Raw genomic sequence first — 12,245 nt, forward strand, 5'->3', positions numbered from 1 at the left:
ATCCAGGGCCAGGCATGGGGCTAAGTTTCTCCTTCTCCAGCAGAGATGCCCTCCACAAGTAATGGTGAGAGCAGCAAACAGGAGGTGGCCATGCAGAAGACATGCAAGAACAGTGACATTGAAAAGTGAGTGTCTGGGGGCCTGGGGAGGGAAAGGGGCCCTTCCCTGACACAGAGGCGCCTCCTCGGACTGAGCCTGTGGGTGGCAGCAAGTAGGGAGGGCAGGAGAAGGATGGGACTGAGTGAAGGGCAGGCAAGCTGTCTATGACTGCCTGGATGCTGAATTGATAAGCGGGCCCGGCCTGGAGAGCCTGGGAGCGCCTGCCCGAGAGCCCCGCCGCTGAGCTGTGATATATGGCAGCCCAGCCCAGCCATAGCAGCTGATTCATCTCCAGTTTCTGTTTCTTAATCGGGAGCTAAATTGGTTTCATTTTTCTTGTCCCGGGTGTTGCTCGCGGCAAGTTGAGGCAGAACCGTTGGGCTTCAGCATTCGTAGCTAGAATTTTTTGGCCTTGGTGTTGTGGCCAGTGTAGGTCAGGGGAGCATCTTGTTAGTGCCCCCCAATCCTCCCATCAGCGGTGGTTTTGGGGCCTGAGTAACAGGCTTCTGTCCTGTTTTCAGAGAGCTGCCTAAGCAGGGCACAGGTTGAGGGAAGAGGACAGCCAAAGCTCTGGCTCTGGCTCTGGCTTACAGCTTGGCGCCCTGGAGCAGTGCACCAACCCCGCTGCTTTAGGAAGTAGGTTTCACCCCAAGGGTCTGGAGGACAGCTGCAGCCCCAGTTGGCAGGGTCTTTGTGGCTCTTGAGGGCAGCTCCGGGGAGGCTGCAGGTGGCTTGGGTGCCCTCTCCTTGCCCCAGAGGTGCTGCCTGAGTCCAGCCCCCACGTGGGAGCCAGGGTCATGTGGGGGGAAAAGGCAGCATCTTAATTCCGAGGGCCAATGTTCAATTTTGCTTCCTGCCACCAAAGTAGATTGCAGGCCAGCGTGCGAGTCTGGCTTCCTGGCCCACTGGGTCACCTCCCATTTGTTTTCCTCAATTTTCTGTTGTCATAAATTCATTCCAGCCCGTTGTGGTTGATCAGTTTATCTCGGTCGGGGCAGAGAGCGCTGCTAGCATGATATATGACATGAAACGTTTTAGCCAGCCTCTCCATGAATCACTCCAGCTGCTCCGTGTCAGCGGCAAGGCAAACAGGCCCGTGCGGCCGACCAGGCCGCCGATGAGCTCAGGATGGGAAGAGACATGACGTATGAATGTTTATTTAATAATTCTCTAATATTTCCAGCCGAGTGTGGTTGTGCCTTCCGAATGGGGGCTGGGGAGGGGTCGGGGGAGGGGAGCGAACTCTAATCTGGAGGAGCTGGTCATAAATCAGGAAGACAACATCATTAATCAGGGAAGGAGGTGGGCCCAGGGGCCACTGGCTGTCCTGTGCGGCCAGGCCTAGACTGTCAGGGCTTGGAGAGGACCAGGCTGGCCGAGATGGGGGCCGGTGTGGGTGGGTGTGCATGCATACATGTGGTGTCTCTGCCTGTGCGGGATGGGGTGGGGGGAATGTTTTATAAAACAAGTCTTGATTTCCATGCTCCTCGCCTGGCAAAGTGTCGCACATAATAGGCAGTGGGGCCCCAGTGGGCAAGGGAAGTGTGTGAAGCCTGGGATTTGAGTCGGCCGCTGCTGCCACCAAGCATTCAATCCGCTTGTAATTATCTCCTTTGGAGAACACTTCATGCCGGGCATGCTTCAGCGGGCGAAACGCTCGTTGGGTTAAGAAGGTTTGAGAGCAGAAGATGCTGCTTCGGGTTTGGCTTTTTCCTCTCTTCCGAAATGGCAGTTTGACAAAGCGTTGGTCCCACCACCTCCCTGGGGGCTAGGGGCACTGAGCACAGCTGGTGTTTCAGCAGAGAAGGCGCCCCAGGGGCCAGGTGTGGGCACAGCTCCATCCCAGCCCTGCTACCAGGGCCTCCTTTTGAGATCCTGCTCACATGGTTCCCGTAGAAACCAGCTCCGAGCTCCATGCTCTGAGCCAGCCCAGGGGAGAGGAGGAGGGAGGGAGGGGAAGGGAAGGAGCGAGCCTCTTGACAGACACCCAGCTCCAGCTTGCGGTAAGCCAGAGCAGTGGGGCAGGGGGGGTCCCCACCTCCCTCTTGCTGGGTCATGCTCTTCCCTTGGCCTCTTTGACCCTCACTCGATCCTAGAGCAGATCTTCAAAATCAGCTTCCACATCTCCTGACCCTTGAGTGCCCTCAATTCAGGGCTCAGTTTTGCTAGTCTCTTAAATGGGACAGGTCTGACTTAACAGCTGTAAAGAGGGACTGCAGCCGCTGAGGCAGATGCAGTGCTGGTATTGGCAAGCTGAGGGAATCTAGGCCTGGCAGCTACACTGGCCAGTGGGAGAGGAGATGGAAGTCTAACAAAGGGATGTGGTAATAATGGAACCTCTATTGGGGAGACTAGTGGCCCAGGTTGGTCAATCCTCCCCCCGCATTACTGCCTGGAGACTGGGGCATGGAGTGTAGGGCATCACGTGCCCTTTCTCCAGACTGGGAGCAGCCCCAGCTCTATCTGACAAGCAGGGCTCTATAGACACTTGTTCTCTTGGGGGCACTGTTAGCTCTCTACTGTAGGAGAAACAAGCCAGCCCAGGCTGAAATTCAACCTTGCCAGTGGAGTCAGGAAGATATCTGGGAGGGACAAATAGTGGCCTCCAAAGTCCCTAGCTGAGCTATTTGGAGACTTGTGCCTGCAGGGTCCCTGCTCAGTAATCGACAGTGCCCAGAGAGAACTCAGGAAACACAAGAAATCCCTTCATCCTGCTCCCTCTGGGGGATGGGGGTGTGAGGAGAAGTGAGCCTAGGGAGAGCACAACCCCTGAGGCTCCTAGCTCCCCCACTCAGGCTCCAGGGCTCACGTTCTGTCTGCCCAGCAAACAGCTGTCTTGTTCTCAACTCCGTGGCCCCATTGCCCTTCACCTGCAGCTAGGCTTTCCCTCCTGGGACCCCATGGGAGTGGACCCATATGCTTACCATGCCCCTGGCCAGTAGGTGAGAATCCAGGCTCATAGGGCCTTGCCTTGGACCCAGAGGTGGGGCTGGGGGTGGGGGGGAAGGGTAGAGGGGGAAACGTTGCTGGGAGGACCTGCCACCTCCCGAGGACAGGCCAAAGGATTTATGGGACTGCTTCTCTCTCCCTGGGCAAAATCTGGGGATAAATAGCATCATTAACATTTTAAATTACAAATCCCATGTCAGATCCTGTTATTTACATGGGAGCAATGAGCAGTTTAATTACACTGTCATTGGCCCCCAGCCGCAGAGGGGCGACCCCAGCTGGGGCTGCAGAGGCAGACTCCTTCCTGGGCTGGGCCCATGAGCCTGGAGCTCTCCACCAAGGCTCAGCCCTGCTGCACAGCAGCTTTTGTAGCCCCAAGGAGCCCTTCCATGTGCACCAGTGAGCAGTGACAGTATCACCCAGGCCTGTTAGAGTATCTGCTCTCCTGCCCAGTGGCCGCATCTTCTCTGGAAAGAGCCACAAGACCCTTGGCCTGAGCTTAGCCACCCCTTTCTCCCCTGGGCCAGAGGGCTCTTCTTTCTAGACTGAGGAACTGATGGGGCCTGGGTGTTGGAGGGGATGGAAGAGGCTATAATCAGAAGGCAGGCTTCCAGGACCTCCCTGTGGGGTAGGGACCCAAGTGGGGCTGACCCTGTGACACAAGCCTAGGTCATGTGTCAATCAATGTAAGGAGAAGCATAAGGGGGTGAACCCATAAACACAAGGGTCTTTAGGGACCAGAGTGAGTTTCTGGTTGAGCCAGGCAGGTGTTTGGAGGTCGAGAGGATGCCTTTCCCATCCCTGAAGGCTGATTGCAAGGAATGGATGGTCTCCTTCTTTGGAGTGGTTACAATTTGGGAAGAATGTGGACTTAGCCTGTGGGCATCCCAGTAAGGGCAGGGACCCCCAAACCTGGGAATAAATGAGAGCTTGACTACCTGTCTGCCTCTCCTACAGAAGTGATAATAACTGAATCAATAGTGTAGGTGGGCAGGCATTTCCCAGCCAGTGAGACCCCAAGCTCCAGCCTACCATCCATCCATCCATCCTTTCATTGGCCAGCCCAGCAGTTCCACCTAGTCCCCTTAACCCAAGAGGTAGCTCAGCTGCCAACAGTTTCCACAGTGCCAGGGAGGTAGGGGAATGTAATCTGGGCTTCAAAGCTTCTACCATCTATCCCCCCCTGGGTTTAGGCCTGCCCAGGGGCCAGAGCTGGAGAGGATCTCTGTGTGGGGAAAAGGGGTTCTGGCAACACTTTCTGACTATGCCAGTGCCTCACCCTGTCCCTGTTACAGGATCACAGAGGACTCCGCTGTGACCACGTTTGAGGCCCTGAAGGCCCGTGTTCGGGAGCTGGAGCGGCAGCTGTCCCGTGGGGATCGATACAAATGTCTCATCTGCATGGTGAGAGGCCTGTCTGCCCAGGATCAGTCAGAAGGGTTGGATGATGGGAAGGGATAGGTGCCTCCATCTGGTAGTGCCATGCTCAGACTGGGTGCTGGTGGGGAGAGCCAGGCACAAGAGTAATAACTCTCTTTTCTCACCCTCCAGGACTCCTACACAATGCCTCTGACATCGATCCAGTGTTGGCACGTGCACTGTGAGGAGTGCTGGCTACGGACCCTGGTAAGAAATGAAGTGGAGAGAATGGCAGCAGCCATTCCCCTCAGCTTCCCCCCACCACCACCACCCCCCCGGGATTCCTGGCTGGCCCCTGTGCTGCGGATAGGCCCTGCGAAGACTGGCTCCATAGCCACAAGGCAGGGGTCACTGACTGAAGGGAAGCCATGGCCTGAGCAGCTGCAGTGGGCTGCCCTCCTTCCCACCCTTGATCACTGACCCTGGAACACAGAGCCCCAAAGACTGTGTTGTCTAATCCTCACATCTGATAGATGAGATGAGACTCAAAAGGGAGAGGGGAGAGATGTGCCATGGGTCAGTCAGAATCAATGATGAAGCCTCCTAAAGACCTGGCTTCCAAGCCAGGCTTTCTCTGCAAGCTTCCAGATTCACAAAGCCAGCATTTCCACCCATTTAGCTTCTCCGAGCCTCTGTTCCCATCTATAAAAGATCACAAGGCCCCAAAGACTCTTAAGTTGGAAAGAAAGCTTCTGAAGTATCTCAGAAACTCTGAGAGGAATGGGAGCTCAGGCCTCTCACCCTGGGGCCCCTCTCCCACATGTCAACCCGTCCTGTACTTGGCCAGCTCTCTTCTAACCCCCCTCCTCCCCAGTCTTCGATCATCTTTCTCTGGACCCTCTCCAAGTAGTCATTGTCCTTAAACCCAGTGGCTCCCAGAGCTAACTCAAGCACCCTAGATTTCACCTGGCCATCTTTCCACTGTGTACTCCCTCTGTTTCCCTCAGCTGGATGTTCTGGATCTCCTCAAAGTGCCTTCCCTTCCCTTCTGTCCTAGAAAGGGATGAGCTCAGTGCTTAGGCCCTCAATCTCATTTCCTGCCACGTGTATTCCTGTGCCCAATCCCATCTCTTGGCTCCTTCCCACCACCACCCCCCATAAACATGCCCAGATTGGCCCCCAACCCCCCCAAAAAACAAACCTTTGCTCAATTCTGCCTTTTCCATGGGTGACTCATCCTTCCACAGCCCAGCACCCCCCCCCGACCTCCTCTCGTGTGACTGCTCAGGCTGCTGGACCCTGGGCCACTCAGTTGAAACTCTTGCTGCAGAGTGACCAGGGAGCTTTTATTGCCAGATGAACCAGCTGCTTGCACATCTCATCTTTTCTGAGGGGTCACGCTTAGTCACCTTCTTCCGGGTGCTCTTGAGGCTCCCTGACCACCAACTACTCCTCAGATGTTTCTTCGTCCTTGGTCCACCCTTCATGTATGGTGGCTCTCCAGGCCTCTAGCCTCTTGTCAGCTTTCATGGGTTTAATTATCAACCCTGTGCAGATAGAGCTTTCTATGGATTGGGGGAATCTCCTCCTCTTCACCTACCCCCAATCTCTTTTCTGTGCCCCAGCCCCATCTGCCTGGTGACTGTCCCCCCCTGGATGCCCCCAGGGTATCTCCCAGAATCATTGACCTGGAGAGCTGTAAGGCAGTGGGGGGAGTAGGGGTGGAACGCGCATCTAAACAGAATCATTTGCATTCCTCTCCAGCTCAGCCTGTCCATTCCATGCTTCCCAGTGTGGCCCTCCGGCTTCCAGCCTCAGGGTAGTGTCCTCCAGTCACATGCCCTTGCCCCAGCTCGGACCGTCCTTCACTTTACAGCAGTCACCTCCTAAGCAGCCTCTCTGCCTCAGTCCCTTTCCAGTCCCTCCTTCTCACCCCTGGCACCTAGCTACCTCTCTTAGAAAAACACCAGTGGCACTCTGTTACCTCTCTGATCCAGTACAAACTCCTCCAGTTGGCATTGAAAGCTTTCAGAGTGTGGCTCCTGCAAGCCTTGCAGCGTGTATTCTGTGCTACTTCAACGGCAACAGAGTGGACACGTCATTTCCCATCTCAGTGCCTTTGTAGTAGCTGTGCCACATGCCTGTAATGTCCTTCCTTCTCCCCTCTGCCTCACAGAATTCGTAGCTACCTTCAAGGCTCAGTTCATTTGCCCCCTAAAAGCCTCCTCCTGATTCCCTAGTGCCGGGGCCCACACACATTCCCAGGAGTGACTTTGTGTTCACATGGCATCATGTTCTTTCTTCTCAGTTGAACATAAGCTCCTTGAGGGGAGGCCCCATTGAGTTCTGGTCTTTGTGTCCTCTGTGCCTGACCCCACAGCTGGCATTTAATAGGCATTGCATCTGTGCCTGGGGAACTGAAGTAGTTAGAGGTCCAAGCCTCCCTCCCCAGGCCCATTTACCTCAGCCAGAGCTCGCCACGTCTCATTGGCTGCCAGGCCCAGCCTACCCCTCTACCCTGCAGCGAATGCCTTGTCACCTTTCAGTCTTGTCCGCACAGATGCCATTGTAGCCTTGCCTCCCCGTCTTGTATCTGGATACAAGACTGATGCTTTGAACCTGGGTTTAGGACTCTGCATTTATCTTTCTGTAATGTTATTTGGTCTTGTGCTCCAGCTTGTCCAGAGTTTTCTGGATTTCAACGGAGAGCCAGTGTCTTAGCCATCCCTGCTTTCCATGTCATTGGCAGCATGAGGAGCATGCTTTATCCACATCCCTGATAAATGTTCAAGGGGACAGATCCTTGGGGTCCTCCCTGGAAACCCTCTTCCAAGTGGACCGTTACTGACCACCTCCAAGTCCACTGCCACCTAATACTGTGTCTGGTACACATGGTAGACAGTCCATAGATGTTTATTTTGCACTCCTTAACCCCTTCTTGTCCACAAGAATGCTCCCCTGAGCTTGGGGCACACTTTGGCTGCTGCTCTCTGTGCTCAGTGTTGCAGAATCTCCAAGGCCTGGTCTGGTGCAGGAACTGGGTCTCCTGCCTCCTACCAAGGCTCATTCAGCTTCCACTTGGGGCTCTCTAGTGAGCCCAGCCTATCATGGGTCTGTTCTGATGATTGGTCAATTCTGTGAGGAGATGGGGACACTCTAGGCTTCCATTCCTCCCTGGGACCTTTGTTGACTGCCTCCTCTTCCCTTTTCCAAAGGTGATGCCTGCCATCTGAGCCAAGGCTATCATCCCCATCCACACTAACCTGACTTACATTGGCATCTTCCCTTGAGCATCTACCCCCAGCCTGAGCATATTCCAGGCCTACGGCCAGTCATTCACAGACCACTCAAATTCCCCTTGTTTGGAACAGCTTTTCCTTCTCTTGTGGGGCCACTAAGAATTCTGGTCTAAGGGTCTATACCTCCGACGTCTTCCAAGTGCCCTTACACCACATCACCTCCAGATCACCTTGAGACCGTCCTCTTGATGCACTCCAACTCAGCAACATCTTCCCCAGAGGGGGTATCTGAGGGCAGAGGACAAAGGAAAGGTCAGCTTCCTGGTCCTGGGAGCTCTGCCCCCTCATAATTAGCAGCTAAACTCTCCCTGGCTTTTCCAGCTGCCACATCCCTCTGCTGCCTTACTGAGCTTGCAGGCCACTAAAACCCCAAGCTCTTTGTCAGGCAGACCACTGGCCTGAGCTTCCAATGCCCCCTTAGTTTTTGACCCCTGAGCTCATCTCCCTAGTCCCACTCCAGCTGCACCTTCTGAACCCACTGTGCCGCCACCCCCTCCCTGCCACCATGTGGAGTGGCGCTGCTTAGGCAGGAGAAGCTGTTAGAAAGCTTCGGCTCATCTGTTGCCCAGCCCTCCCTGCATGACCACACGGTGGTTATTACAGGCCCTGCAGCCCAGGCCTCAGCTCCAGCTCTGGCACAGGCAGGTTCTGTGTGACCATTAAAACATAGCCCGAAGCCGCAATAAAAGCTGGAGAGGAGCGACTGGGTCTTTGTGGCCTGATCAAAGTCAGGCGTGTGATCTCGTTAGGGCCGCTGAGCCAGCGTGGGGGCCGGACCCATGGGGTTTAACAGCCCAGCTGGGCCTGGCAACCTTGCCTTGTTCTGATTACAGACCCACTCCTTCCCACAAAGGGGGCCTTGTATTGGAGCCAAAATCTCATCTCGGCTGGTCCTTCCCCACCCCCAGAGGACGTGGGGAGCCATCCATCCAACAGCTAGGGGGCCTTCAACCATCATGCATGGAGATCCACCCTTCTACATGCATTGTCAGGCACTTGTGATCTTCCACCCGCAGAGGGGTGCCAGGGCTCAGTGTCAGAGTCTGTCTCCTCTGGCCAAAGCTGTGGCAGCACCTTCCCTTCTCCTTGGTCTCCGTCTGGTGTGGCAGTGGCTTTGTTCTGCCTTCTCTGCCCTTTCTCCCATCCTGGCCTGGCCATTCATCAGTCTGTGTCTCTCCACTGCCCCTCAGTCATTATCATAGTATAGGCTTTAGATACACAGGACCAACTTGGCTTTTTACTCACAGAGACATTATGGGAGTTGTCATCGTCCCCCCTCTCAAGGTGCAGGGCTTTCTAGGGAGGTGGAGTAACAGTCCTGTGCCAGAGACCCTGTTCCCAGCCCTGAGTGCTAGGCCTCTGTTGGCTTGGCCTCTGGTCTTTGGTCTCACTGTCACTTTGCCTGCCTTCCAAATGCCCCCTAACAGTCCTGCTCCAAGCCTGCTTGGTTCTTCAACTCAGAAAGCCCTGGGCTTTCTGTGCTCATGCCTAACCCAGGGGCCCAAGCCGAACCTGGTTCAGGCTCCTGCAGATCGAGGGCCCCTTTTCGAAGGTATCTGAGCCAGTCTTGTGGATCTGGCAAGCAAGAATCCACTGAAGGGCCCTGCAGCCCAGCAGGAGGGCCTGAGGTTTGCTTCCCTCCTAAACACAGAGTCAGGCACCTGACTCATGGGGAATGAGGAAAGGAGCGGGGATGGCTCAGGCCAGCCAGGAGAATAGCCAGAGGATCAGGACCAAGCTGACCATCCTATCGTTTATATAGGCCTCCAGCTTCTGTCTCTGGGGGATCTTCTCAGAAGGAAAATCCTTGGGAGAGGAAGGGTAGAGACTGAGGAAGAACCCAGGCTTCTAGCGGAGGCCACTGACCATCCTTTCTGCCCCCCCCAGGGAGCCAAGAAGCTGTGCCCTCAGTGTAACACCATCACAGCCCCCGGGGACCTGCGGCGCATCTACTTGTGAACCCAGACACCAGGACCAGGCTCAAGTCTGCCCCCAGCCCTGCTCACTCACCACCCATAGAGACAGACACACATGTGTCCACAGGACTCTGGAGCCAGAGTGGAGGGTGTGGAGCAACCCAGCCCCCCTCCTGCCCCTGCCCCACCCACCCTGGCCTTCTCTGTGTGTCTGCCACTGGGTGGGGTGGAGCACTGGGTCTGGGCAGACCCACAGATGGACCTGCACACAGGCCACACAAGCACATGTAACATAGGCCCTGTATGTTTACAATGTTGTGTAGAGAAGGGATGGACCCTCCTTGCCCCTGGCCCTGCCCCCGCCCCACCTTTCCCTGGCTTGTATGTTTTATTCTTTCTTAAAGGAGGCAGGGAGTAGAGGCCCCAGCCCTGGGAGAGCCCCAGCCCCTCCCCACACTGGTCCCCTGTGTCTGCCAGCAGTGGTTTCATGTTCAGTGGTGTATAGTTCTTCATTCAGCCCGGGGGCCGGCAGCTTGAGGGGTGGGCTCTGTCCCCATCCGTCACTGGTCAGTGCCAGGGACCAGGGCTGCTTATAAGGAAGGAGTGGGAGTCCCTTCCGGGGCAGTGACCCTCCAGAGGGGAGGGGCTGACTGCCCTGGCCCTGGCCTGCCATCCCCTGCCTGCTGGCTGCCTCGGACGCTGTGCTGTGATGCTGTGTCTGTATATCCTCTGCCAAGGTACTTGTCCTTCCTGTTTGTAAACTACATTTGACATGAATTAAACCAGTGTACGCCCATGTCTGGCTGAGCCTCAGCCTCTCCCTCAGTGAGGCTCTGGGGCCATCTCTTCAGTCCAGTCTGGGGCCCAGGGGCTGAGTCTACTCCCAGGTGCTGGCATCATCTGAGAGAAGCTCGAAGGAGGCGGCCAAGTCTAGGCTCAAGTGCATTCAGGGCTCTTGGTCTGTTTTCTGAGGTGTTGGAGACTCCCATCAGGAAGGGATTCTTGATAAGCCAGTGACAGGTGTGGTATCAAAGCCCAGCTGTGCCCACCTTGCCCCTGACTGGACAGTCCAGGCCAGTGAGAGGGGCATCTGAATGCCCAACTGTGCCCACCATGCTCTTAACTGGGCAGCTGACAGCCCTTTACACAGCCACTAGCTCAGTAAGTGACCAGGTCAACTCCTTACCCCGTCTGAACATGTTTGCTCAACTGTAAAATGGAAGCCAAGGGGTCACTAGCCATGGGGAAGGGCCTTACCCCAGGGACTACACTGCTTTGCCCTCTGCCTCCAAAAAAGCAAACATTTGCAGTTGTCCAGCTCCACACACACCCCAAAGGGTCACAGGCGCCACTTCCCCATCTGGGCCAAGTCCAAACCCAATTACCATTGAGCTGCCCAGGTCTGGGGTGAGAGGTCAGTGGAAGCCTGGGAGCAGCCTGATGGATGGGAAGATCCTGACCTTAGCCACCAGGGGTCATCTGAGCCAGAGAGAAAAAAACAAACTGCCTCAGATAGATTGGGAGTTAAGGAGGCCTAAAGCTCTGGGACATCTGTGTGACAAAGGTGGGCATAAGCAAAGTGCCAAGCCACAGTCACAAACTTTGGCTGTCCATACCATTCACCATATGATGGCCTAAGGGAACATTAAGTAGTAGCTTGGCCCAGGGTCCTCTATGGAGTTCTGAGCCAAATCTACAGAGAAGAGGTTGGCACTGGTAAATTAAGGGGTCTCTGAGGAGGGGGCCCTTCCACCCCTATAGCTGCTTTCAGGGGCTCAAGTGCAGGCCATGTGAAGTCACATTTAACTCGGGAGAAGGTAGGGGAGGTGCTGCAAAGAAGCAGATTAGAATTCAGTGTCCAAGCTATCCCAGAATGCATGGGCTGCCCTGAGGGGGAGGGGGTGCTGGTTTGGTGTGTTGGGTGCCTCAGGTGGCGGCAGGGAGATATGCCCATAGGCTGGCCAGCACCCATGAGCAGTCATGGTTCAGCTGGAACTCACACCAGTTTGTGCCAACTCCAGCTTGAGGCCTCATTCATAGGAACTGTTCCTGTTCCAGCTGCTTCCCTGTAGGACCTAGTCCCTCTCCCTCAAACCCCACCCCACCCCCACTCCACTCCTGGGCAGGGAATTAATCCTATCTATGACTTTGTGCAAGTCTCTTCTGTTTTCTCCGGCTCAGTTTCCCTATCTGTAGGAGGTTGGACAGGACCTTTCCACCCCACTGACAGTGAATGGGTATCAATGGGCATCTTTTTTCTCTCTCCTGATAGCCAGTCCCCCAGCCCCAATTCTCTGCCCTTCCTAGGGTTTGGATGGGAGCTGACGCTGTCCTCTTCTCCAGGGCTGAGCTGCTGCCCCCAGCCTGAGCTCCCTGATAGACTGATGGGCCCAGTACCCCAAGAGAAAACTCCTGTGGGATGTGGCCTTTTCCCACAGTGTATGTGGGGAGGGAGAGGCCCAAAAGGCACCCACACCCATCCGTAGCCCTGGCTGACCCCCAACTTCCCCGGTGCAAGCCTAGGTTAACCTGTACTGGGCAGCACTGCCACCTGTTGGCCATATTGGGAACAACAGGGCAGAGGTGTGGTTAGAGTCTGGCTCCAGAATGTGGAACACCCAAG

At 55.5% G+C, this 12,245-nt stretch overlaps 1 protein-coding gene across 5 annotated transcripts in view; it reads left to right on the top strand.

Moving 5' to 3' along the window:
• Positions 1–10,418, top strand: part of RNF220 (ring finger protein 220) — a 244,075-nt gene extending 233,657 nt beyond the window's left edge. For 3 of the 5 annotated variants that reach the window (XM_072649192.1, XM_072649194.1, XM_072649195.1), the window contains 4 exons: positions 44–125; positions 4,344–4,452; positions 4,600–4,674; positions 9,594–10,418. In XM_072649192.1, coding sequence (XP_072505293.1) covers positions 44–125; positions 4,344–4,452; positions 4,600–4,674; positions 9,594–9,665 — 338 coding nt within the window. In that variant the 3' untranslated portion in view covers positions 9,666–10,418. Of the gene's footprint in view, positions 1–40; positions 126–4,343; positions 4,453–4,599; positions 4,675–9,593 lie in introns of all 5 variants that reach the window. The other 2 variants (XM_072649191.1, XM_072649193.1) reach the window with 1 other exon arrangement.
• Positions 10,419–12,245: the final 1,827 nt, after the last annotated feature.

Source organism: Notamacropus eugenii, chromosome 2 (assembly GCF_028372415.1).
Source record: "Notamacropus eugenii isolate mMacEug1 chromosome 2, mMacEug1.pri_v2, whole genome shotgun sequence".
Taxonomy (NCBI): Eukaryota; Metazoa; Chordata; class Mammalia; order Diprotodontia; family Macropodidae; genus Notamacropus; species Notamacropus eugenii.